At 40.3% G+C, this 27,051-nt stretch overlaps 3 protein-coding genes across 4 annotated transcripts; 1 reads left to right on the top strand and 2 right to left on the bottom strand.

The window, feature by feature from the left end:
- Positions 1–1,898: 1,898 nt before the first annotated feature.
- On the bottom strand, positions 1,899–6,211 carry c1galt1lb (core 1 synthase, glycoprotein-N-acetylgalactosamine 3-beta-galactosyltransferase 1, like b). Its single transcript, XM_062465660.1, has 5 exons — positions 5,822–6,211; positions 5,580–5,638; positions 4,892–5,156; positions 3,883–4,547; positions 1,899–3,620 (listed from the first exon to the last, which is right to left on the bottom strand). Exons 3-5 carry the CDS (start codon positions 5,115–5,117, stop codon positions 3,300–3,302), a joined length of 1,212 nt encoding a protein of 403 aa, XP_062321644.1. The 5' UTR covers positions 5,118–5,156; positions 5,580–5,638; positions 5,822–6,211; the 3' UTR covers positions 1,899–3,299.
- Positions 6,212–6,823: 612 nt separating this feature from the next.
- os9 (OS9 endoplasmic reticulum lectin) lies at positions 6,824–14,468 on the bottom strand. 2 transcript variants are annotated; one of them, XM_062465641.1, is made up of 15 exons: positions 14,263–14,466; positions 13,437–13,619; positions 13,189–13,252; positions 12,977–13,053; positions 12,391–12,489; positions 11,945–12,146; positions 11,635–11,790; positions 10,811–10,917; positions 10,591–10,645; positions 10,406–10,497; positions 9,958–10,155; positions 9,461–9,662; positions 8,918–9,085; positions 8,250–8,359; positions 6,824–7,766 (listed from the first exon to the last, which is right to left on the bottom strand). In XM_062465641.1, the coding sequence occupies exons 1-15, from the start codon at positions 14,410–14,412 to the stop codon at positions 7,629–7,631; spliced, it is 2,001 nt and encodes a 666-aa protein (XP_062321625.1). In that variant the 5' UTR covers positions 14,413–14,466; the 3' UTR covers positions 6,824–7,628. The 2 variants fall into 2 exon arrangements, with proteins under 2 accessions (XP_062321625.1, XP_062321633.1); XM_062465649.1 differs by lacking the exon at positions 8,918–9,085 and having other exon boundaries at positions 14,263–14,468.
- Positions 14,469–15,006: 538 nt separating this feature from the next.
- b4galnt1b (beta-1,4-N-acetyl-galactosaminyl transferase 1b) lies at positions 15,007–26,910 on the top strand. The gene is made up of 12 exons (XM_062465629.1): positions 15,007–15,211; positions 17,371–17,454; positions 17,655–17,877; positions 18,270–18,446; positions 18,731–18,837; positions 21,026–21,063; positions 21,241–21,421; positions 22,862–22,954; positions 23,102–23,289; positions 23,527–23,667; positions 24,426–24,663; positions 24,867–26,910. Exons 3-12 carry the CDS (start codon positions 17,663–17,665, stop codon positions 25,082–25,084), a joined length of 1,596 nt encoding a protein of 531 aa, XP_062321613.1. The 5' UTR covers positions 15,007–15,211; positions 17,371–17,454; positions 17,655–17,662; the 3' UTR covers positions 25,085–26,910.
- The last annotated feature ends 141 nt before the right edge of the window (positions 26,911–27,051 follow it).

The following is a 27,051-nucleotide window of genomic DNA, read 5'->3' as shown; positions in this document are numbered from 1 at the left end:
CCGGCAGTTTCGAAATCGTCTTCCTTCCTGCTTTCTCTGACGGATTTTACCCACCTCTCCATTGAAGTTAGTGAGAGAATTTGAAAGGCTGCTCTCGTTTCAAGGCTCATAGCTGAAAATCTGTAAATGTGAGCTCTTTAGTAGTTACATTGGCTGAAAGAGGACAATTTTTCCTACATTTTAAGGTATAACTTGTTTCTGTAAGTTAAACTATATGAACGTTAGTGGAATTTGTTTGACAATTTAGTTGAATATCAGAAAAAAAGCAGCCAGCAGTGTGCCACTCTGCTTGCTTCTCATTCATAAAAATCAAGAAAGAGCAAACATTTTAATGTATTTCATTTGGGAATAGCTGAATGTCTTGTGAACATTTTAAAGGTTGAATGGTGTCTCTAGCTGAAAGTATGCTGAAGTAGTTACGTTTGAAAGAGGAGGAAGCTTTTTAATGATTTGAAAGGATTTACCATTACTTTTAATGGGAGAATAATTTGCACAAAAACCTTAATGTCTTAAAAAGTATAAAAGTGAGAAATACCAGATGTCATAGCCAACATCTCCTGAAGGAGCTGAACGTTTTGATACATAAATTGTAGGAATCGGTGAAAGTATGCAAACTAGTTAAAGGCCAGAAAACGGCGGAAGAACTAAGAAGTTGATATAATAATAAAGAGAAACAGGAAAACAATAGTGAGAATGCTTAACAGCATTCTCACAATAAAGAGAAACAGGAAAACAATAGTGAGAATGCTTAACAGCATTCTCACAATAATAAAGAGAAACAGGAAAACAATAGTGAGAATGCTTAACAGCATTCTCACAATAATATATATGTGAGAGAACAAAGGTTGTTCCCTTGCCGAAGGCAAAGCACACCCAATAAACAGGTTGCTCAGGCTTCCACAATGTCGCAAAACAAAACCCTCACAAAGAGCAACCAAACACACAGAGACCTCATACAAAACTAACAGTGGCACAGATATACAGCTGAAGGGATGATGGGATTGGATGATGGGAACAGGAACTAGCTGAACATGATTCCGGGATGGAGGAGTCAGTGATGAGTGGCAATGAGGGTGATTGGTGCCACCTGTACAGAAGACAGAGCCAAAACAAAGACACACAGAACACATGACAGGACTGGGGGACATAACACAATGGAGTGGATCAATGTGTCCTTGGTTAGAGGGATGGTAAATGCATTGTTTGTGCAATATTCTGTAGTTTACAGTACTACACTTAATCAGATCAGGATCAATATCAAAATGCTATGACAAAGGTTATGGGTGACATTTCTGTTGACAAAAAAGGATACAAATGTTTCATTGTACAGTAAAATATTTATTTATTATGCTCATTAAATTACTTTTATTGATTTAACAGAAACAGTCTACCTTGCTCATACATTTGGCTGTTAACTACCCCTGTGCTCCACTTTTCAGGAAATAATTACGTAGGCGTCAATTTCAGAAGCCCAAGACGTAATGACGAACTGTGAAATTTCATAATTACACCGCACACAATTAGAAACTGGTGACCGATCATACCCAATTTAATTAAAGTTAGTCTGTAAAAAGCTAGTCTGCAAAAAAATTGGTGCAGACTACAATGTGTTATAATAGACATCCACTGCCAATCATTGGCAGAGAAACAGTTGCTTGTGTACTTACAATAGTATCCTAAACATACAATGTAAACATTTGCAAAAGACACACAAGGCATTTTATTTGACATGAGTCCCGTTTGACTTGAAGATAGAGGTAAAGTATATGGGAGAGGAATGGAGGGATATAACATTGTCATATAATGAATACAGTACATTTATTTACGTCAAAATGAATCTGTGACATCAACCTTTACCATCACCCCCACTAGCGGCCAGACACAAATTTAAGAATATCTTCAAATAATAATAAAAATTTTATTAATCCAGTTTTGGTTTGAAAGCAGTACATAAAGTAATTTAGGGGATTATATTTGGTTAACACTTAGTGGTGATAATAAATTCATCAAGCATGTTGCAATAAAAGTATTCCATAATACCTAGCTCTATAAATGTTAGTATACGACTGATAATGTAGTATGTAGTATTTTGTGCTATACAAGCTTAAGACAGTTTCAACTTTGAGACTTGAGAAAAAGATTTTTATGCCGTTTATAGGCCTAATACTTTATAACTTTGTAGCAACATATGTCAAAGCATACAGTAGGTAACTTTGGCAGTATGCATCTTTATGCATGTTGTTTTACCATCACCACTAAACATAACATATGCATAAATTAGTATGCGTTTAAACAGAAACATAAGATTAAAACATCACTTAAATATGGAAAAACACAATATTAGATGATTTAACACATGAATAAAACTAGAAAATGACTTTTGAAGGCTAGAGATTGTTTGTCATGCATAACCTCACAAAGAAGTCCAAATGTGACTCATGTGGTCCAAAGACTTCAAAGGTCTTCAGGCTGTCAGTCTGAAGGAGATACCACCTATATGAATGTAATCAAATCATTGTTCATCCTCAGACTGTCACAGTGCAAAGTCAAATGTGCAGCAGACCATGCCATACAATCAATTCACAAGGCACAAGCCAAAACTCTTAAATCAGAAGATAATCTCAGATGAGAGACACTCTCACACCTTTTCAACAGCTGTAGGGCTTACATAGCTAAAGAGAGTGCACGTCTTTGGGGTGGGAATGCAAGTCAGTCCAGTTTAGTAAATTCTCCCAACATGCTATGTGAATGCACCCACACAGTAAGGAGTGGTTTAACAGGTTGTTACATCATCAAAAAGCCAATACATGTCCTGATGAACTCTAAAGCTGCATATGTTTTCATTCAAATAAAGTGTCTCATGACAGTGGTTAAAAAAAAAAAAGTTGACAAAAAACAGGCACTGGAAAACTGACATTTTGGGATTTAAACTGTAAATTCTGGTCGTAATTTTTACATTTTGTTTCAAATTCTGACTTTTGGTCTTCAAGTAGCAAAAGTGACTAACTGTTCAATTCAGCTCTGTCAACAGCTCTCTCAAGTACACTGTACGTTTTGTTCCTTGTAAAAAGGGGACTGGAAAACACTGGATTTAGGGATGTCGTTTTGAAGTTAAATAAATATCAAATGCTTAGCACTATTTACATATCAACCAAGTTCATTGGGATTCCACAACCCCATAAATTCTTGTCTATTCCTTCCATACCAGAACACGTGAATGCCGCACCTACACTTGCTCACAAATATTTGAAATCTCTCCCAAGCAGTATCCATGACATAATACGCATGACAAAAGGCTGCTATTGCTTTACATCTTGTGGGGCATCAGGAAGGACATTCGCCACAGCAGCAGGAAGCACACCCTCTTGTTTCATGACTGTCAGGTCGTGCCCCCCCTCTCTTTCCTTCTCTGGAGGGGGCAGTTCTTTGGAGTCTCTGACCTCTGCACCCTCCCAGATTCCTTCAGAGCCCTGCGTCCTGTATCCCAGTGGGGCTGGGGGCTGGTAGCGGTATCTGTAGCCAAAAGCTCGGAGGTGGTAGATATAGTACTCCATCAAGTACATGAGAGATGGATCCACATAGTGGAAAGACACCGAAAGATCCGAGCAGCAATTGGGGCCCTGTAAGGGAGCACAAATTAACACTGAAAACAAGACAAGTCACCCAAAACAATAAACAATCAATAACTTAACTACAGTCAATTTAGCAAACATTGTGAAAAAAATGGTCTATTCCCTACGGGCTGTACTGCAAGTTTAACAACCAATCCTTTCACAGAACAATAATGAGCAGCCTTCAAAAGATTACAATATGTCCCAAGTAAATATTTTGACTGAAACCTTAACCAAGCCAACCCCAAACTCCCTTATTGCCAGTACTTGCCTCTGAGATGGGGTAGTAGCAGTAGCTCCAGTACCAGAAGCTCTTAGGGAACTTGGCTGTGAGATGCTGCTCAGGGACGAAGGGGTGAAAGGTTTCCCTTTGGATAGTGTCTCTGGAATCCCCTGCCTGTACTCCCACCTTCTCCATACATTGCCCCATGGCAAGGTCCTCCACTGGAGTGGTGTGAGTGCAAACCTTATCTCTGAAGCCCTCTACAAACCGCTTCAGGGCCTCTTTGCTCAGCACGTAGCCTGCGCCACCGCTCATATAGCCCTGCTTGGTGTAGGGCTTGAACCTGCGACCAAAGTAAACCGGTTCCTCAGGCGTGTGGTTGGCCAGAACCCAACGAAGGTTGTCCACAATCACGTAAGTGTCGTCATCAGCCTTGAGGAACCAGTCAGCCTCGTGGATATGGTGCTCGTAGGCATAATGGAAGGCGCGGATGGTTTTCCAGTAGAGCTGGTCACGGCCCTCCTGAGTACCCAGCCCCACTGTGGGAAAGTCAGGATCGTCTACTGAGCTCATAAAAACCACCACGTTACAGTGGCGGCTCCAGGTGGCCTTGACATGGCGAGCTTTCGTCTGCAGGTTTTTTGGTCCAGTCATCACCCAGCACAAGATGCGGACCTTCTGGTACAGCTCGTCTGCCATGCGGCTGTCCTCACCTGACAAGTTATGACGTTCATAAAACATGAATATGTTTTTTACTTTTCACCTACTTGTGACAATTTAACTTTAACTCTTGTTTTACAACACAATTTTACATTCACATTGTGATGATGGTGATAATATACAAAGTAACCAACAAAGGACACACTTAAACAAAGGTCACCTTTTTACTATTGTACCAGAATGATAAGAGAAGGAAGTACCCTAATCTGCCTACAAGGATGTTAACAACAGTAATAACAACCATGAGTATAACGACATGTCAATAATGATAAAGGCAGCATGAATAAATAGATTTGGCAATGACGGCCTGTCTATATAGTAATTGTACTGTGACTACCTTTGTGGTGAGGGTGATTTAGGTTGAACAGAGCCGATCTCTCCTTCTTCCAGTTTTTTCTCTCCTCGTCCAAAGCATGCTGCTCTCCTGCAATCTTCTCAAGTCCATCGGGTTGACGTGTCTGAAAACTCTTTTCGAACCACACCTGGCGCAGGAACACATAGAGCGTGCAGGTTCCCACCAGAAAGCCCAAATAGAAGGAGCACCTTGAGCTCAGGGCCTTCATGCTGAACTCAACGAGTCTCACTCCAATTCTCTAAGAAAGCTGAGGACGAAGTAACAATGGTTCCTAGTTAGCAAGGAACTGAAAATGGGCGGAGAGCTCGATCGAGCTTGTTAACTAACACACGAACATGCTGGGTCTACGTGATCGTAAGGAGTCAGATATGCAATGAAGCTGACTTAAACCAGCAAAACAACTTGTTCCATAACTATCTAAGGTAGTTGCCAAGATAAAATAGAACTGTATTAGGGGGATAAAGGACGGTAGGCTGTTTCGTCCAATTAATGTTGCTTAGTTTTCATATTTGCTGGATAAGGCTAAGCTAGCTTTCTGTCAGCTATTTATCAGCGTCAAACACGAAATGGACCCAATATGTATCAATTAAATTGTTTAATTTTTAAATTAACAAGTTTAGAAAGTAACTTCGTTCTTGGGAAGCCAGCAGCAAGTTTATTGGTCACTTACCCGGCACTATCTGAACTCCATTGTCGACTTGTCATGGGAAAACTTACTCTCAGTCTCAGCTGTGACACAGTGGGGTTTGACACATGATTAAAATCTCAAATGAATCTTACTTGTTAGCTACTGTACCATGTTTACAAAAATACAGCAAGTGGAATGATTGTAGCGTTATTTGCTAAAAACAGTACGACAGTGAGCGTGAGCTAGTCAAACCCTACTAAACATATCATAGCTGTGGTACTAACCGTAAAAATCATGATAACTTAGCAAGCTACTCAGGTTACTGTTCTAGCTAGCTCTAGCAACTACAAGGCTAGCAAGTACTAGCACCCAGTCAGCGTACGTAGACTAGCTCAAGTCAAAGAAGCAGTATTCAAATCACAAATGGCCAAGCCAGCTTGACTACGTCTAATTTGGTTATTCAGCTGTTTAAAACTAACGCGCATATTATCCCATATTCAATCAAATTCGGCGATTGCTGCGAAAATGCCAAGTAGTTAGACTAGCTAGCTGCGAGACACTGTAGTATTCCCGGAAATGCTTTTGATTGGTTACTTCAGTTCAGCGTAGTTGCTGAGTTTGACTTGTTAGAACGCCAGAAAGCCGAAATCGAAGCCACATGTAATCTAGAGGCATACACCTTCCTCAATTTATGTCCGGGTTGATTGACCATGTGTAAATATTTTACAGCCTTTCTGGAAGAAACTTAGCATGCGTAGGAGTTTTCCTGACACGTAGTCTACACAGGTTGGAATGTAAAGATGAATTCTACAGTACACCCACACAATGTAATAACATGATGCAACAAATAGCACTACATTTAATGTAAAATGCCTTGTCAATGTATGGTCTTTTTCTAAATAAGGGGCATATCAAGACAACCTTTTAAGGCAGCTTGTCACAATGTGACCTGCATCTCCATGCACTGTTCTTTTAAATCAACTCCTTGAGGATGCCAGGGCTTATGGAAAAGTTTTAGGTGGTAGTTGATTTAACAAAAAATATAAAAATACAGCCTGAACGCTCAAGCAAGCATTTTTACATTGACCTGAAATCGTTCTTAACTTGTTCAAGTACAATTATATACACATCTTTATGAAACTACATTTATTCACAAACTATACTTTTTATAAGCCCTTATTACAAACCTTAAAGGTAGCCTAATTTTGACAAAACTAAAACATATTTGACAATTTAATATATGGGTTGATTTGAGATTGACATTGCTTTCTGTCTTCAGCCAATAATGTGATCAGGACAAACACATTTTTAATGAATAAATTCGAATTTACCAGAGACATTAACTTTTAAAGTGCTACAGTATAAAATGCATAATAATTCACATTGTCACATCTATTTACAATAATCAAATTATTTTGAGTAAAGTAAGTTTTACAAAAATCACGATTTTATTAAAAATTGTGGTTCAAGCTTTAAACCACATGCAATTCTTATCTTCTCAATTCATTTATTTACATCCCAACCTTACTTTCTAAAGCCTAAAGAATGGGGTGTTATCGTGCACACAACTCTCCTTGTGTTAACAAACTCAGGTTTGTTTAGCCATGGGCAAATATGGCTTTCCTACAGACACCTCTTTACAAAGCAATTTCCTTATAGAGATAAACTGCCGTTTAACAGCAACACAAGGTGCTGTTAACTTTCTGTGTAATGGTGGTAAAATTCAGTCTTTTCACAGGTGTACTGTGATATACTGTTGTATAGTGTCCAGTCCAAAGTGCTATCCACCCCTCTCAAATAAATTCATTGTATAATCCATGAATATAAGGAACTTTTTGCCAACATGATGATGTGACTAACTCTACCTTAGCTGAGACATTTGGATGTCATTGTGCAAGGTACAATTGATGCCTGAACAAGACAGAACACAGTTTTAATGAGGAAGCAGGTGTATTTGTGGTCACCGAGTAACTGGTGAAGCTTGTCATTGCTAAACAGTGTGTTCAGCTTGGAAGAAAAAACAAAACAATAACATCCAAACAGCCTCCAAGGTGTTGGGTTTCCATGGCAACTGATAAGGGCATCAGGAGCTCAAAGGTCAAGATCCTCCGAGTCAGAAGTGGTTGTAGACTGGGGGTCCTCTTGTGACTCTCCCCACACAAAGCGGTAGTTGTTCTCTAGCTCCTGCTGCCTCTTTTGCTCCTTGTAAACCTCTTCTGTGCCTCCTGTCTGGGGACACAAGCAGGACAATTAGATGGCTATTGTGGAAGAAAGTGTTTTCCGTCTCCCCTAGAACGGTTTGACTATCAGTTTAGGTTCTAGGTTTACAAGTAGTTGAAAACCAGCTGATTGGAGAGAGTTTAATGAACACCTTGATGTAAAAATGACCAGTTCAGACACAGTGGAACTACTGTAGCAAAGTCTCTCTGAGGCATGAAGGTCAGAGGACAGAATTTGTAGTAAAAAAGGAAAACAAGGATAACATACACAATATAGATTACCGTAGGAACACATCTATATGAATGAATAAGAAAATAATATTACATGAACAGATAATAAGGCAATAGCTGATCCACTGATTGTGATTAACATATTGAGCACATAAGAAATCCCAGATTTCCTCCACAATATCCATTAAACTTGGTATATTTTATGGGTCAACTGTAATGAGTTTTTTTGGAAGATAATTTGTGATACAACTGTTCAAATTACCAGTAAGTTGATAAGTAGCTCCCTGAAGGACTTTGTATCTTCTTCGGTCAACCACTGTTCCCCAGTCTCTTCTGCATTCTTTCGTGTTAAGATCTTTACCTCAATTTTACCTAGAAGAAAAACAACTAGACTAGTCAGATTAAATGGTCTCTCACACCAATGCAACCGACAACAGATAAAGAGAATATACATTTGCTTACAGGCATGATAGTGACTATAAATTCACACAACCCCTTTCAAAATGTTAATGGAGATCAACAAAGAAAATGAAATGCAGAGAACAGGAGGTGGAAAGCACATGTACAGTAGGACAACCTGTAAAATATACAGTTGATAAAATAGACAAGTGCATCTCAGCTCAAAACTCCCCTAAATGTGTTACATAGGACAAACCCATTGTGAAACCAAAACTAATGCAATATACATAACCCGACTAACACAAAGCCGTTCCATTCACTATACCTTCCTACATTCTCATACACAGAGCGGAAGAATTTCCAGGCTAAAAATCAGTATATTGTCTGAGATGTGCCCCCCCTCCTCTCTGGGGAAAGTAACCTAACTAGGATTCAAAGATTAGAGGAAAGGAGCGATATGAGTTTATAACTGAAGACATCAGATGGAAGAGAGAGAGACAGGCCGTGTTTCTCGGGCACCCCCCTTCCTACCTTCGGCCTTCAGTCCTGCTTTCTCTAGCTGCTCTTTAACCACGTCCTTTATGTGCTGCCACTGGGGGTCTCCTTCTCCCATCTCCTGCACTCTGACCTCCCCATCAGGGCTGCTGCCCGTCTTATACTTAGTTATTTTGATCTTAACATGGTCATCAGCTGCTTGCTCTGGGGTGACGAGACAAAAGAGGGACAAACAACACCTCAAAATCTCATGTGTAGGCCGGGCGACAGGATGCAGGGGCTGGAGCCAGGGGTGTGGTGTTTATTGTCTGAAGTAATCAAATAAACCTACTACAAAAATAACTACAGGTGACAAGTGTGACATGAACGAAATACTGGATCCAAACAAGGCTGTCTCTTTCTACTGTACCATTTAGCCTCCTGTGAGCACAGCTCAAGTCAGGTATCTACATAAAAATGAAGACCCACAGTATGTAGATGTAACAATGAATATGGGTGCTACACATGGATTCAGTGGTATGCACTCAAGAAAGAAAGCTCCAGAGAAGCTCCTGAAGGCAGAGAGAGATGTCCAGTTACCTGGCTGGTGTGGGGCCAGGCTGGGGCTGCCCCTAGCTGGGTCATTGGCTCTCTGGCCCCCCTCGGTCTGGGACTCCGTTTCTAGACTCTCCTTGTCCTCCAACCGGTCCAGCAGCTTGTCCAGGGTAGTTTCCAGCGTCTGAGTGGCCTGGGTTCGGTCAAACTCCCCTTTAAGTCCCTCAGTCTCTAGCTCTTGCTGAGCCTGCAAAAAATGTCAATAAGGTTAAAGCTCGATCAATAAATCAACAACAGCCATCAATTTTGAAAAACGTACATAAAATCAAATATTGCTAGTAAATACTGCACGTAAGCGGTTTAGATCTATTTAATAATTTACCTCATGTACCTAATGAGATTTAGCCATACGATAGATGTTTAATTCCATTTAGATGGAACCACTCCTACCACAGAAATTAAATGAACCATAACAGGAGAACAATGGAAAATAAGAATATCTAATCTGATTTAATTTACATGTAATTTCCTTTGTTTTGCACCTCATCTATGATGTTGTCAAACTGCTTTTGCATTTCCTCCTTGATCTCTTCGATTTTAGCTGTGGGCATAGAAAGGTCAGCAATCTCCTCTTCAAACTCTTGTAGAAGATGGCCATCCTCCTCCTCCTCACCCTGCCTCTCCTTCTCCTCAGCCATCCTATGTGACTCTGCTTGTGTTTTGGCTTGATTTTGTGCTTTCTGAAAAGACAGTTAGAGAATAGTTTTTTATATATAGATTTTTTGGAAGGAATTCCTGCTTTATTTGGACAGAGATAGTGAAGTGTGACAAATGTGACCTGGACCCCTGTGGTAAGACCTCAGTCTACATGGTACACGCACGTGACCGGTGAACCACTGGGGCGCCAATTGGATAATAGTTGTAGTTGTATATGAAATCCTCGGAGATGTGTGTATTGTGTTTAACTGATTACATATACAGATTACAGACCTTTCGGTTGCTCTCTTTGAGATGCTGGACAAACTTCATTAGGTCTGCTGGGTCGGTGATGATTTTAAAGTTGAATTTTTCATCAACAAAACCTGTTGCATTTGAATACAAAAAATAAACTAAATACAAATGTATTAAGAAGCAAGAAGTGTATGAGAGGGCCAAATGGCAGTGTGACACTTTACCTTCATCTATGACTTCATTGTCTACCAGGCCCCTAGTCTCAGAATCATCAGCAGGCTGTGAAAACAGGTACACAGTTAGCGCCATCTTGTGGGCTTTTGGACACATGATTAAAATGAACATTTGACACCAATGTGCAAGGTGAAATAATGGGATGTGTCAAGCAACTACTAAGAGGACAGTAAGCAGTTGAGCAGGGTTGACCTAGAAGTCCCCAGGTACCTTTTGGGTGTTAGTTGCCTTGGCACCCCGTGGGTTGGCCACACCCTCCCAAAAATCAGAGTCCTTTGGCTCTTCAGGTGCAGCATCAGAGTTTACAGCGTCTGTGCCTACAGGGATAAAGACAACGATCACATGCTGCCCAGCATTTCAACACAACATTTTTAGAATCAGTATGGTTATAGAAAGTGCGAATGCCAATACAGCAAGGTGAGCAGGGTTTTCTTTATGGATGAAATTATGGCTAGTTAACTAAGAGAAAGATAATATTTAAGGTGGATACTTCATTTCAGTATAGCTGGAAGGTTATTAGCTACAATTGTCGCATAGACTGCACAAACAACTTACCACAGTTTAGCCTTAGAGAAGGATTTGATTTCCATTGCTTTAGGCATCATCAAACAAGGACTTACTTGCTGGACAACCCTTCAATTAGTAATTCACAAATAAGTGTTTTGGGATATACATTTAGAAGCAAATTTTATTATTGCTTTTACAACACCAATACGGCCAGGTGAGCAGTGCTAACTGCTGGCATGACATTGAATCAGTTTTCTTTATGGATGAAATGCTGGCTAGCTAACAGAAAGACAAAATAAAGTGGATAGGCCTACTTTATGTCAGTATACATCTATAGTTCCACGAATCTGTGTTTGTGTGTCTAACCGACATCTTAATCAACGACTACATCACGGGCACTGTGCACTAGCATATTCAAATATAAGAATGATTTGGTACAAAATTAGAAAGTTATACCAAAGGTGAAAATTATGCCTAACCACACATTTCTACTGTTAAGCACTGCATGCTGCACCTAGAAAATGCACCTTTTGTGTCTGACTCCAGGATGTCATCAGTGGGCATGGTCGACTCCGTGCCAGTAGTCTCCTCCGCAGTGCCATCTGTCCCGTCACCGCCAGCCAACATCTCATCAAGACTCTTTAGCTCTTCAGAGATTTGCTCCACTTTACGCTTTGTATCAGCTGAACGACAAGAAACAGAACATGAGGAGAGAACATCCCAATAATATTCCTAGTTTTTTGTTGTTGTTAAGATTGGCATCTAATTAGGGGTTCAAAAAAGGTTAATATTATATTTTGAAAATAGGCATGCTTCCTTAGAACCCCTGCGACTCACAGACTTGGGCCCTGACATAGTCCATGTACTGCTGGGCACTTAGGGCTGGCTGGCACACAATGCCCTGAGGCTTGGCAGTGGAGGGTGGGCGCAGGTAGGGGTGCAGGCAGGTACGACTGGTGTGGATTGTTAGTACGTAACGGCAGGATTGAGGCTCATCCACCCGTGAGATGTAGTCTCCAGAGCCTTCCTCACACACAAACTGGATAAAACAATATATGGTGTAAATATACTGTTTAAAAACCATCTACATTGCTCTAGGAGACACATTAAGCAAGTTGAGGAGATCCAGAAAAAGTGCTACATCATACAGCAGTAGTTTTCTTCTCAAAGGTATGATCAACTTTGAAATAATAGATAATGATAGCTCTCCATCTTCCCATTTCTAGAGAGTGGCTTATATTCGAGTTTGGTGCGTTGTTTGAGAGGTACAACTTTTTCCTCACCCTGACTTCAGTCTCCCTGTGGCTGCCATTCAAGTCACACTTGGAGCCGTTGACATAGCTCTGACTGTGGTAGCGCTTCAGCCTGTGCTGCTTAGAGGCCTAAGAGCAGAAGAGAACAAACACAGACAGTTATGAATGGATACTGACATGTTTCCGTAAGGACAGATATCTCAGAAATGAAATCCATGCTTAGAATACAGGACTATGGCATACTCTATATTTCATATACACTGGCTTCTAACAGTCAGCATTTCACAGATCTATCGGTTGAAGAGTCTCTAGAGATTGAGTCACCTCTGCTGCAACTATCAGCCAAACAATGTCATGCTGTTCTTTCCATCATTATCTATCCAACATAATCAAGGTGCCTGCTGTGTTCCAAAACCAACATGCAGTCACAGCCAGCCAAAAAAACAACCTTGATAACAGGTTGCAAAACAATAAGAAATAGGCAGGATATTCATGTGAAGTGAATTCATGCATATTTAGAGCAGATTATTCTTTCAGCCAAGCTGAAAACCTGTGCCCTGGGTAATAATTTACGAACTAAAAAAATATTAATACCAATAATAATAATAATAAATACCTTGGCAGTTTCATTGCTCCAATCAAACTCTGACTCATAGTAGCCTAGGAACAGAACATCTCCTCTGATCTCTGTGTCTGTGCAGAGAAATAATTATGAGTAGATTGTACCCTCAGTATAACACCTTTATCTTCAGTATAAAAAATAAGAAAAAAGCCAATCAGCACTTCATCTGTACCATGCACCTGATGGACATATGTTCAATGACTTACCCTCGAGATGGTACTGCCTTATGTGCTTCCCAAGGCAGAACTCATATGTCCACCAGTCCTTTGTCTGCAGTCAACAAAAATAAAATGCCAATGGCCAATGAGTATTAGAGCAGATCCAAACTACTTTTTTTATTGATATACCTGCCTACCATATATAGAATGTCATTTGAAATGTTCAAATTGAATTTTACGCTTAATTGGAAATAGTATTTCACAGATTGAACCTTGTCAGTGTGAGTGTGACTAACCTTCACTAAACAGGGAGCACTGTGCATTGGCTTTAGGAGGTCTGGGATGGACAGCCCAGAGTAGCCTTGGTTGTCAGGCTCTGAGGCAGGGTCTTGATGAAACCTCACAGCCTGGACTGGGAGACGACACTCATACAGTTGCTTGTACTTGCTGGATACGAGCATAACTTCCTCTGTCTTAACCTGAGATAGATATGGCACATACAATGTGAATATTTCATAGTAGATTTCAGAATGAATAGGCTAAAACATGTAGCCTACAGTAACTTGAAATAAAAGACATAAGAAAAGGTTATTGGGGGTTAACATGCATGTTTATGGAAAGACGCAGAAGTGCAAGCAACTGCGTGCACGCTACACTAAAGTGAGTGTAGCCAATATACAAAAAGACAACATATTGTAAGAAATGGCAACGTGATCGCGATATGCAACTAAATAGTACTAGATAGACATACTAGACACATAGCCTTCTCGTCATATAATCTGTTTACTCGTTCAGTAAGGTATCATTACATCAATATTACTATCAAGTGTGCTGTGTTAAATTGCTGCAGCTACAGTAGTTTAGCTACGTCGTGTACAAGATAGAATTAGCTATCTAGCTATCTTGCTCAAAACTGTTAGGCATATGGCTAACGTTTTTGAGTGAATTTCTCATTATAAACACACCCTTACTAGGTAAAACAACGTTAGCTGAGTGTATTGCAACCCACATACCCCACTGGTACTATTGTAACATCCTTACTCGGTTATTATTGCTTAGGCTAGCTTCGTACTGTAGTACTATAGCTGACGACGTGAGAGCCTAAAAGCTTGGACATGTTACCTGGCCCATGATGACGGGATCGGGCAGAATCTGAATGCCATATTTCATCTCGTTTAATTCCTCTAAATTTAAGAAAGCAGAGACATATAGCAGACATGTCAAAAAGAAAACGTAGAGTCCCCTTAGCCACCTAACTAAGGAAGCTGCCATGATTCTTTTCACATCACCCTAGCTACCATACAGGTCTCCTCCTTCTGGTCCAAAGTACAGATAGAACGCCTTCATATGACATACAGGTCATGGATTGGACAAGATGAGAGTAAAATGTCACACACAGGCTAAGAGACCTGTCAATCTATTACATTTTTTAAACACCCTCCTTTCATACACGAACTGTTCTTCGATTGGTGCAGAATGGTCTGAAGGTATGGTACAAGCGTAAATCCTTGGAAAGTTGCTTATGTCAGTAAAGATGAGAATAATAAAATTATATCTAATTGTCTTTTATGTGTCTTTATTTTATACATTCTTAGGCTGCCTTTAGAGAACACATATTTTCTCCAGAAAATCTAGGCCTAAAGACTTAATATGTTGTTGGTAGCTGAGCACCAATTGTTCATTCATTAGTTTTGTGAATAATATTATCTCCGTCGCATAATTTAGAAGACAAGTACAACTGATAACGAGAGAGAGAGAGAGAGAGAGAGAGAGAGAGAGAGAGAGAGAGAGAGAGAGAGAGAGACCTTTGGTATCTGCGTGCTGCATTCCCTAAACTGGCCGCTCACGGCATCGTTGTCATGTCTGTACAACCACAAGTATTGACGGGCCATAAGAGCGAAGCGCGCAGTGCAGCTACACAAACCACATCATCTATCGGAATTGATTCAGGTTTACTGCCGTTAATTCACCAACGCATATTGTAACTCCGGTTTAAGAAAAAAAAATGGTAGATGCAGATGGGTGAACATATTTCAAAAAAAAGAAACCCTCAATGGTGGACCCGTGTAAGGTAAGATTGTGCTGATATCATTTGTGCCTTTCATTTGAGGTTTTTTAATTAGGATAATATTACCTTGAGGTGATTAGAGGTGATTTAGAATTCCTTAAAACATTTTGACCAGGTGACAATAATGAAAATCCACAATTTCGGACGCAGTTCGTTGGAAGTGGACAATCCAAACTTGTTATGATTCATTACTATATTTAGACATGTTCAGGCGTTGTCGATGTTCTATCAGTAATGCTACGTGCGCATTTAATCCACTATGTAGGCTAATTTCAGAAAAATACTAATAGTAAATCTCCGAGAAGGCTATTGTAGCCTACCCCTTGGCTAAACCTGTTAAAATGCATTGTTGTGCATTACCCGGTTAGTTAACAGGCCTGTAGTAGGCTAATGACGGAAACACATATGACTGAGGGCAGTGCATTTAGTTGGGTGGGATCAGAAAAATTATGTAAAAAGAAAAATATGGTGCGAAGCCGATGCTCAGGGACTGCAGTAGCCTATTAAATACAAATAGGGTGGGTTCTGAACCGGCCAAATCGTCACGCACTTAGATCCGAGGGTGTGCTTTCATGATTCAAAAAATCTTTGCTCCTCTCAATTACGGGTCTATGCACACCCAAATGGCGTATATATTTCTACTATCATCCCAGGTTGGCTTGGGGAGGATTGTCTAGACTATCCCATGTAGGCTATCTGTCTCGAAAGCACCGCGTTTGCGTCACTGATTAGCCCATAGCAGGGGACTCCGCCTGTCCTCACAATCAGCTATTAACTCCCCAAATGACAGATATTTAAACATATAGTCTACAGCTAAGCCAGTATGTACGCCTACAATATTTAGCTAAGCCAGTATGTACAGTATTTAAATCTGCATGCTTCGTTTAACTACCGACATCCACTCCACACATAGGCTACTATGTCGATTGAAGCATTCACAAAAGCACATCCAGTTCATGGAGAAAAACATTCCTGACACATTTGAGTGGGCCAGATGTGGTCTGCAACTGTCTGACCATTGTTTCTACTTTTGTTAAACGCAAATTTAATTCTGCCAAAGATTGCATTGACAGAATTTTACCTTAGCCAAATTATTTTTTACCTTGTCAAAATATGGTTCTTGAGTTATTCTACTGGAGAAAAACAAATGAATGTAGGCCAGATTGTTTCTGCTTTGCCTGATACTGTGAAACAAATTATATCCATCTAGTCTATTAATGATAGACTTCATAATTCTAGTTATATTACTGTTTTTTTCTTGTTAGATTAAATTACTGAAACAGACTGAATGTTTTGTAGCCTAGTTTAAAAATATATTCCAAATTGAATAAGTAAAATCAGCGGTATAGAGATACTGTCCTTCTCCAGGGTCATGCAAGTGATATTAAGAAATTATATTATATTATATTATAGATATTTAAGGCTGAGTGTGCTGAGTGCTCTCATGGTCCTTTCTTTAAAGATCACTTTCTAATGACAACGGTAAGGGCACTCACCATTTTACCATTCAAGGCTTCTGATGAGTCATTGTAATAAATGCTGTTCTAGTGTAGATTAGGCCTGTTTTACATTTACATTTGATCAAAAGGGTAAATTGGGTAGTGCGGTTTATCAATGTGGTTTATTCAGTTTTTATATATATTTATATACATAAACACCAATTATACACCAATTTCATTTCAGTTTTTTATTGATTTACAAAACATATTATTACTTAGCAATATAACAGCAACACATTGTTACATTAACTTTTTCAAGTTAACAAACCGACACATCAGTTTCATGAAATTAGCCTGGAAAATGTGTGCCTAACCTAACTGAGTCTTTTCATTGTTAAACTTGTTGCTTAGTACCTTCCCCAATCCTAGTCAGAAACATATTTCATCATGTTTTGAGACTGTAATGTTTACAATTAATGGAGTGTTCGCAGGAGGCTGAACTTGTTGCCAACATTGTGATAGAGCTTGTCCCAACAAAGCGTTTGCACCTTTTTTGTTTGCTCTTGGAATGAAACTAGTGAATTTTATTGAGTTTCAGTTTGTACACAGAAATTAATCAATAGAAAGAAACCTTTTGGCCCTAACCAATGTATTTCAAGTGAGAAATACACATTCTGTTTATATGAAAATATCTGGGATTTTTGGCAAACTTTTTGTTTGCAGATGGGAAACTGCTCAGTGCGTGATTTCAGGAGATGCAGTTGTCAACAGGAGACCCTCTCTTTCTGAGTGGATAAAGGCAGCAGGGTATGAAGCGTTTTTTTAATGACTAACAATTAAAAGTCATTTGATGTTAAACTGTCACCAATTAGCTTATTTTGACAAAATTAACTTTACCTGATAAACATTCTTCTCACAATCATTATGTAAGGCCTAGAATGTCATTACATTACTCCAGATTCTATAAACTTGAATTCTGTCTGTTTATCACTGTGTTCTGGTGCCAGTTTGTAGGATGCGCTCCTTGAGGAAGACTGTGCTGTTAGCCCTCTTGGCCTCTGTGGTTCTGGTTGTGGCCCTCCTCCACTCTTGGCCCACCCGTACCTACAGCACTGTAGATGTACGACAGAGGCCAGGGCCTATAATAGAGCGCCACCTGGAGGAAAGGCTACCAGAACTGGACCACAGATCTGGAAACATCCCCTATCGCCTGAAGGAGAGCGTGGCAAGGTCAGTTTGCTTGACTGCTCTGCTAGGCCAAACTAACTACCAGGCATAGAGCTCATCTTAGCAGCATTCTTACAGCACTGTTAAACAGCAAGGTCACCTGGCACATGGTAAGCAGGGTTTCCTGCAGAAGTTTGTGCAATACACTACTGCATTCTGCAGAGAAGGGAAACTGGCGTTGGTCATGGTTTGGAATGAAAGGGAGAAAACAGGATACAGTAACACGGCGGATTTCCCTATAAAAAAAAGAATAGTTGTTTTTTTGACTACGTAGTTAAGGTGGCAGGCGTGTGTTGCTTAGGCGACCGCCTTAGCTGCAAAGTGCTGCAGGAAACCCTGATAAGGACAAGTCAACCTGTTGAAACCTGTTCTATCTGTCTCTGATGAATCTTTAGCTTGTTGGCACGTAACGGGTGTGTATGCGAGGGCGAAAACGGGGGAGTAAACATTCCCTTTGCCCAGCTGTTGTTTCCAAGGGTGTCGGCCCATCCCCTGCACACCGCCTTCGAGGCCTCAGAGCTGGAGGAGATGAAGAAACGGAGGGCAAAAGAGTACCAAGGATTCCAGATTAGGTCTGCTGAAACCCAACCTCCCAATTTTTGGGGGCTTGTAGCATTCTATGGTAGAATTTCATTTTGGGACAAAGGACACACAGGTCACGCCTATAAGCAAGATAGTTGATGTAATTGCAAAACATATTGTTAGTCATCAAGGGTTTGAGGTAAATAACTAGCCTCAATCTATTTCACAATTCCTCAGTTTTTCATAATATTCCATGATATCCACTGTGTATAAACATCATTTTTTGAAGTGACAGACAGACTAATATTCTCTAACATTAATGCGATTCCTCCAGATCTCAGAGTCCTGCAAATGCCATCATCCTGGCCGAGGCCAACAGTCCCCTCCAGTATCCAACACAGGGGGTGGAGGTGCGGCCGCTCAAAACCATTCTTATTCCAGGTCTGACTCTACTCTGCAAGAACTCTATCCTCCCTCTTCTGTTACCTTTATTTGAGCAGGGCATTCTTACAAAAGCTATACTGACGGTTGTTTGACAACTTAAGCTTCTTTGCTCCAAAGCGGACAAAAATACATTATTTACCTTTGTAAGCATATGCTACAAACATACTTACTTATGATTGTCAGTATGTATATAACATCTCAAATCAATACATTTTAAGTACACCTCCAATTGTGTAAAAATATGGAAATGTAATGGAAGTCAGGGAGTCAGATGGCTGAGCGGTGAGGGAGTCGGGCTAGTAATCTGAAGGTTGCCAATTCGATTCCCAGCCGTGCCAAATGACGTTGTGTCCTTGGGCAAGGCACTTCACCCTACTTGCTTCGGGGGGAATGTCCCTGTGCTTACTGTAAGTCGCTCTGGATAAGAGCGTCTGCTAAATGACTAAATGTAATGGAAATGTATTAAGCTTTCATTTAAAACATTTAAATTTAATATAAGTGTACTCTTTTTTCTGCTTACATTTACATTACATTTATGCATTTAGCAGACGCTTTTATCCAAAGCGACTTCCAAGAGAGAGCTTTACAAAAGTGCATAGGTCACTGAGTCAGGTGGCTGAGCGGTGAGGGAATCGGGCTAGTAATCCGAAGGTTGCCAGTTCGATTCCCGGTCATGCCAACTGACGCTGTGTCCTTGGGCAAGACACTTCACCCCACCCACATTCGCCTCGGGGGAATGTCCCTGTACTTACTGTAAATCGCTCTGGATAAGAGCATCTGCTAAAACAAAAAATGATCATAACAACGAGATAGCCCCAAGCATTGCGAGCAGCCAAAACATGAAGCATACACTGTGGAAAACCAAATAAGTGCCAAAGGGAAGAACCATAAGAGCATGCAGTTAAACAAGTTACAATTGAACAACATGAAACTCCCCACAAGAGTGCAAGTGTCCCTGTAGAAAAAACAATCAACAGTAAAATATTTCACAGCGAGTACAAGAATTTGAAACCGTTATAACTAACCAACAAGAGAAACAAGTCTCTCAATACGAGTCATTGTGATCCTGGAGGAAATTAACATCAGGTCCAGCCAAGCATTCCTAGTGCCGTTGTACTCCCTGCTTGGTGATGAAGTCTTTTGTTGTATCCAATTGCTGTGAAAGTACCAAGTCAATTAAGTCAGTTGGAAAAAACAAGTTCAAGACAAAATCTAAGTATTTATCACAGATCTGTTGTACTCCCTGCTTGGGGTAGTGAAGAAGTCTTTTGTTGTATCCAATTTCTGTGAAAGTACCAAGTCAATGAAGTCAGTTGCCAAAAACAAGTTCAAGACTAAATCTAAGTATTTATCACAGATCTGTAAGGTGCAGGTGTCTGAGACACCCAAGGTGAGCATCTCAGTGGACTGGACAAAGAATACAGGAATGAAAGGCAATTAAATATGATCACAATGTGGGAGGGGGGTGACAACATGGCTTTGCAAGCACAGACAGAAGATTCCGCATTCATGGTGCTAGATAGCTTTTGTTTAGTTTATAGATAGGGCTCCTAGAAATGGCCTTGGCATTTCTCCTATTTTCCTCGTTCAAAGTTGCATGGCACTATACACTTTGGTAACATTGTGACCTCGGACCTACAATTTAGTGTCACAGAGATTTCCTAGTCGCATCTTACAAAGAACTTACTTATGTCTATGCAGGCATCAGCAAGCTTTAGCCAACATCATAATGACAGTTTATCAGTGATATATGCAACATAATTCATAAGCAGGCGTATTTATCTTCTGGACATGAGCATGGATCATGTTCTCATGAGCTAAAAAAGCAGGGATAGCAGCATAGATCAAACATTGTTTATCATGTTAAGAACATTAAAAGTAATATAGTAATCGTAATTTGTCATCTTTATTTGTTGTTACTTGATCAGTGTTTAGTGACAGACCTCTTCAGTATCAACCTCCAATGTTCAAAATCTTTACCCAAAAGGTTTTGCCATCACCTATCCCCCTCCTCAAAGTGCTACTATACTATGTTTATGCTGTACAGTATACAGCAGGAGTACTGTATTGTTAGATGCAGCTGCTATCTAATGCACAGTTGACTGTTGTGAAAGGAAAACAGAATACATTACTGAATGTGTGTATTTGAATGTACACCACTTAATTGTGACTTCATGCTTTTCAGGTCTGGCATTGCAAGACCTTTCTAGAGAAATCTACTCAGTAAGTTCAAAACAGAGAACCAAACCAAATGATGAACATCTGTTTTGTATTAGGCAGCAGGCATTTCATTTCAACATCCTCTTAGAACCAGGCATCGTGCCATTAGTATGATGTGCAGCACTTCCTTTCTGTGTGTTGTTTACGTCTCTCCCTCTCTCCAATTCTCTTGTCCTCCAGATCAACTTCACTGTTTCACTGGGGACTCTGAATGTTGCAGCAGAGGTGGACGGAGTCACCGTCAAAGGTGATGGTGAGATGCATATGAGCCTGTCCAGCAGTCTGATACCTAACCTGAACCGCCAGCTGCAGTTTGTCACTTACACCAACACATTGTTCCACCCCAGCACTGCAGACACAGGTGAGGATACACTTTAACACACACAACAGCATACACACAAACCGGGCTTATCTATAGACAAGTTTATGAGCCGTTTCCGCTCTACTTCCTAAACTCCTCCCTTCGATGCAATTCACTTCCGTTCTGGCGGGCTGGGTTTGTTTTGCTAGCTAGCTCCGTTGTGCCGACAAAGCACTGATATCGCAGTGACAAAGAGGATATACAATTTACAACATGAAGAAAAGTGGTTCGGGAACGACGTGTGCGGTAGTTGGTTGCAAACACTCGAGAAAGCACCTGAACGAGTGGTTAGATAGAGTGCTACGACCACCGGTTTTAAAACCTAGAATCGCCTCTAGCCTGTTACAGTTATACTACAGTAGTATGCTTATTGTTTGTAGGCTATTCACATTTTGTTGGTGTTCCTTTGTCATATTGTTGCAGTGGATTTAATAATTATACATTGATATGTGGATATAATAATTCAAACCTTTCAAAGTGCCAATACACACATCTGTAAAAGCCCGGCATGAGGTGTGTAGCCAACCGGTGCTTGTTTAAAGCAGTCATAACCGGGTTCATAGGAAGAATAGATAGATAAGTAGGCACTTCAGGCAGTGACAAGCCACTTAAATAAGGATAACAGTGTACTGCCTGTCTTGTCCTTCTGAAGTTGTTAAATTGAATAGGCTGAACATCAACATGTAACATCAATAGCCTAGAAATTCCAAACGAATTAGCTTTCAATGTTATGTATACCTAGGCTACTTGGACCGTGTCCTGGCAATAAATAAAGAACATTATGCTACATGTTTTGCCAGGATAACTGGCAAGACCATTGAATGTTTATGATGTTCCTGTGTGTTTATTCCTTTGACTGGGTACAACAACGCGATCAGTCAACCGACTATAAATGTTTTTAATGTCGGGCTACGAATTTATAGAACAACTTCTGTCTGATACGTGTGGCATCCTTTAGCCAAATAATTAGCCTACATTTTGCTGAGACATTGCCTTTGCTCCATGTTAAAAGCTACAAAATGATGGACTGGCAAAAGCTTTATAACTATAAATCTACTCTAAAATGTACTTAAAAGTATGGCGACGACGTTGGCAACTTATCCAGTAGTAAATGTCAAACGACAAGTATGTCAAAGTAGTAGAACCGTGATCCCAAGCTAGCATCAACATCGCTGTGTTTACACCGGCAGACGCTTTGCAAACCACTTCCGGCGGAAATGAAATGCATTTGTGTAGAGTTATGGCGGCCCCCTGGGATTTGGCGCGTAAACTTGTCTATACCCTTCAATTACAAATCTGCAAAGTACACTTCTTACAAAGTTACATCCTTAATATTTTCATTTTTGGTTTCTTTGGTTTCTGTGATTTAAAGTAGCATGTTCTTATTATTTACATAGACATGATCAAGTGAATGGAATTCCCCTTTACTCTGTGTTTCAGTGCAGTTTGAGACAGAGGGACATCAAGCCATATTCACCATCAAGATCCGCCATGGAGTAACTCCCAAACTTTACAACACAGGACCCCAAGGGGGTACGTCACCTGCCTCTTTCATCACAGCTAAACAACACTTTCTCAAAGCATCTCTTGTTTACATAAAAAGTCAATAAGCAATTCAACAATACCAAAAAAACGAGACACAAATCCTTGTTGGACAACCTCATCTTTTTTTCATCCTAGAATACAACATCAGTGCCCTGGTGACCATAGCAACCAAAACTTTCCTGCGCTACGACAAGCTTCAAGATCTTATCGACAGTGTGCGGCGATACTATCCAACTGTCACCATAGTGATTGCTGATGACAGCGAAAATCCCAAAACTGTATCTGGGCCATACATTGAACATTACATCATGCCCTTTGGAAAAGTAAGCAAAACACATTAAAGTATTGGGGCATCAAACAAAGGATCCAAAAGCAGTCATTTTGTTGCCAAAATGTTTGTTTTGTTGACAGATTATCTGATCTGATTGCTGTCATTGAGAAGTAATAACCAACATTATTGCTATCAAGGTCATTTGAAAATTGACTGATTATTTTGTTTTGTCTTCTGTGGGTTCTGTTTTTGCTGGCCATCTCTTTCTGTCTCACTCCTCCTGTTGTAGGGCTGGTTTGCTGGAAGGAACCTGGCTGTGTCCCAGGTGACCACCAAATATGTGTTGTGGGTAGATGATGACTTCATCTTCAGCTCCAACACCAAGCTGGAGAAACTAGTGGATGTACTAGAGAGGACCACACTGGACGTGGTGAGGGGAACCAACACACACACACAGATGTTTTTCTCAAGGCAAACATCATTGTAATTTAAAAAATAATTGTTTGTTAATGTTAGCTTTTTAAAGACGTTTCATTGGTAACAGATTGTACATCTGCTCCACCCAAAACAGAGTCATGTTTGTATATGTGAGAAGGGGAATATTTCCTGATGGGACACTTCCTGAAGCAATGATTCATGCAGTGATCATTGTGCTGTACTCTTTCCTCCTTTAAACTTATATGCATGTGTATGCACACACACACAGTTACACTAGTAGTTCAAATTATTAATAAAAAGAATTGTATTTATTTTCTTGGAGAATGTGAATACTTGCATGCAACTAAGAGCATGTGACTGAAAGGATAAAAGAAGCGAGGCTGGGGGTGGAGCCTCTTCAGGGTAGAGTAGAATGGATCACTTGTGTCCTTGAGGAGGACTCCAGTTGTGGAGATGGTAGTGTATGTTCAACAGCTGCAGCTGCTCAGATCTTTGAATCACCCCATTCTTCCTTCATCACAATCTGATAGACAGGGCGAAACATTTCTCATTGATGGTTCTCTTTTTGGGGGACTTTGTGTTGTTGCTACAGCTTTTATTGGCTGCAGCCAGCTTCTACAGGACATGATCAAAATCACTCATTGATAGTGACTGATGTTCCTGACTTTAATCCTTTTGTGACACATATCCAGTGTTATCTGTGGTATCTGTTAATGCGTGTATGTGTGCACATGTGCATGTGTGTTTCAGGTGGGTGGTGCTGTACGGGAGGCTACTGGCTACACTGCCACTTACAGGCAGACCATCTCCATAGAGCCAGGGGAGGAGGAGGGCGACTGCCTGCACATGCGAAGGGGCTTCCACCATGCTATACAGGGCTTCCCCAACTGTGTTGTCACCGACGGTGTCATCAACTTCTTCCTGGCCCGCACTGACAAGGTGCAGCAGGTTGGCTTTGACCCACGCCTGACCAGAGTTGCCCACCTAGGTGAGAACACTACACAACACCACTCCTGACCCATGATCGGAGACTTCTGAATGTGTCTGGAAATATGTGATATCATGGTATTATATTATCATTTATACACGTACTATGCATCAATACAAATTGTGTGAAGTAGTCAAATTGACTGTGTTTGAAGTATGACTAAGTAGACAAGTAATTAGTCTTGCTGTTTTGTTATTTTAAAGAATTCTTCATTGACGGCCTTGGCTCACTTCATGTTGGATCCTGTGATGATGTCATAGTCAACCACGCCACCAAGATCAAGCTTCCCTGGGTTAGCCAATCAGAGAGTGACAAGACGTATGCCAAGTTCCGATACCCCCCAGCCTCCTCAGATGCCACTCACACTAAAAACGGTCTTCTCTTCTTTAAGAACCGTTTCCAGTGTTTGACTCGTAATTAAATCCCCCTCCTCATCCCCTGATCCTTGTTTTACCTTCTGTATGTTCCTTCTCTTCCTGAGTTGCCAAAGAAGCTCTTTCCCCATGTGTCCTGTCAGATAAGGTTTAGGTCAAGCAGCTTTCATGCCTCCCCTCAATAATGGCCTTGATTAGCTCACTTGTGAGTGAGACTGTCATACTGTAGTAATACAAAAAAAATCTTGATTTTCTGTCATTTGCAGTACTGCATTACTCCTCAAAGTGTACTCTTGATTGTAAACTCAAGGTCATGAGGGGATACCTGTGTTTCATGCCTCAAGTCTCTAAGAAGAACATTTATTATTGAGGCCAAGAACAAAGAAAATCTGAAAATGTTTTGATGACATTGTGGACAGATGCTTTGGAAAAGGAAATGAGTAACAACACTACTGTTTTGTTGCTGTTTGTTGTTGAGGAGAGCAGACACGTGTATGTGTGTACTCTGCCCTTCCACTTGCACTATACAAAAGACTAGGCTGGGTGCACTAATAAAGGCCAGGCTGGAGCTAATTGCGAAGGCTACAGGACTGTCAACTAGGAATGGGAGGACTCTTCTTAGCAATGAGACAATCCTAAAGAGAACCCTTATCCAAAACCACATGAAGAACACATTCAAGACTTTGTGGTTCCAAATGGTTCCTACTCTCACTAGGCAGCAGATCCTAAAGTTTTCCTGGTGGTGTGGGGTTAAAGTACACTTTGAATTTATGTATTTACCTTTCTGCAAACCCCTTTTCCCAGAATCCTTTGTGTTACATCTGACTGGCACATATCTGAGGAGGAGGGCCGAGGTTCCCAACAGTGTGGAACCTAATATTGGAACAACCCTGTTTATCCTAGTCATCTGCTGTCTGTCTGAATGTTTGCCTGGGCTTATCCCTTCAAGTTTTATACTAAAAACAATGCCAAGAGCAATGTGTCTGTCTGTGCACGCATTTGAATGGATTTCTGAGATTAATTGCATTTTTATATGTTGCTTACCAGAAGAGTTGGTTGACCAAAGTGCATGTCTCTCTAATTCTTCTTTAAATTAATGTAAAAATAAAAAAATAATCTCAGAATTGATGGGAATGACACAGTTTGGTGACTTAGCGAGACATAGAGTCTGAGTGATTACAGCATGGAAGGAAAGGTTTGAATGACACTTACTGAGGTAACACAGTCCAGTACCAAGGCTGCAAAACATTTTGTACTAACAAACTAACAAAACCCAGGGTAAGGCCATACGCTTGCCTAAAACTTGATTTTGTGTTGTTCTTTTGTACCATGGCCTCTAGATAGAGCCCTTGTGTCAGAATATTGTTTCTTAAATTCTAACTACTCAGTTTGTAACCATCAATTGTTATTAGAAACCACATGGGTTCACCACAGAGAGATTCACAAGAGGATTTTTATGTTGTAAATGTATATGTATTAACTTATATTTTGTGCGAAGTTAATGTATGATGTGAACAATTTTTCTCCCACTGAATTGTGATACTGGGGCTAAAGCGTAACTCAAGATGCAAGCATTGAAGTCTGATATTTGCACAAGTAATTCACTTTCATCCATACAGAATTTGTCTACACTGTATAAGTGTGCTGTTTTGTAGTAATGGGCAACGATTTAAGTCAAACTTCACCCCCTAGACCACTCTTGTTGAGGAGATTTTAACTTCCAATCTTAGTGTGTTGATGAGGGGTTTTATCGACCACCTGGTATGAGTCTTCCAAATGTCCAGAAGAAGACCTGTCTTCACAACCTGCTGCGTTATCTGTCTTTTTTATTTAACATTTTGACATAATTAAAAACAAAGTATTTAAAAATCCACTTGCATGTCCAATTATATAATAATTCATTTGAGATTGAAATACATTTTTCCATTTAGAAAACAGGTAGGTTTGGTAGCCAAATGTAATTATTTATACAGTGTATTGATGTAAGTACATTGATGTAAGACTACTGTTTAGC

This window comes from Osmerus eperlanus, chromosome 1, assembly GCF_963692335.1.
Source record: "Osmerus eperlanus chromosome 1, fOsmEpe2.1, whole genome shotgun sequence".
NCBI lineage: Eukaryota > Metazoa > Chordata > Actinopteri > Osmeriformes > Osmeridae > Osmerus > Osmerus eperlanus.
This window is presented reverse-complemented; position numbering and strand designations above follow the sequence as displayed.

Coding starts and splice junctions, on each gene's coding strand:
- c1galt1lb (XM_062465660.1), bottom strand. CDS start 5,117: ATGAAGGCCCTGAGCTCAAGGTGCTCCTTCTATTTGGGCTTTCTGGTG. Junction 4,548..4,891: donor AAATCACCCTCACCACAAAG/GTAGTCACAGTA, acceptor ATAACTTGTCAG/GTGAGGACAGCCGCATGGCA. Junction 3,621..3,882: donor GCTACTACCCCATCTCAGAG/GCAAGTACTGGC, acceptor GCTCCCTTACAG/GGCCCCAATTGCTGCTCGGA.
- os9 (XM_062465641.1), bottom strand. CDS start 14,412: ATGGCAGCTTCCTTAGTTAGGTGGCTAAGGGGACTCTACGTTTTCTTT. Junction 10,498..10,590: donor CAATGAAGTCATAGATGAAG/GTAAAGTGTCAC, acceptor CAAATGCAACAG/GTTTTGTTGATGAAAAATTC. Junction 8,360..8,917: donor AGCAGGACTGAAGGCCGAAG/GTAGGAAGGGGG, acceptor TTTTTCTTCTAG/GTAAAATTGAGGTAAAGATC.
- b4galnt1b (XM_062465629.1), top strand. CDS start 17,663: ATGCGCTCCTTGAGGAAGACTGTGCTGTTAGCCCTCTTGGCCTCTGTG. Junction 18,447..18,730: donor TACCAAGGATTCCAGATTAG/GTCTGCTGAAAC, acceptor CGATTCCTCCAG/ATCTCAGAGTCCTGCAAATG. Junction 23,668..24,425: donor AGAGGACCACACTGGACGTG/GTGAGGGGAACC, acceptor TGTGTGTTTCAG/GTGGGTGGTGCTGTACGGGA.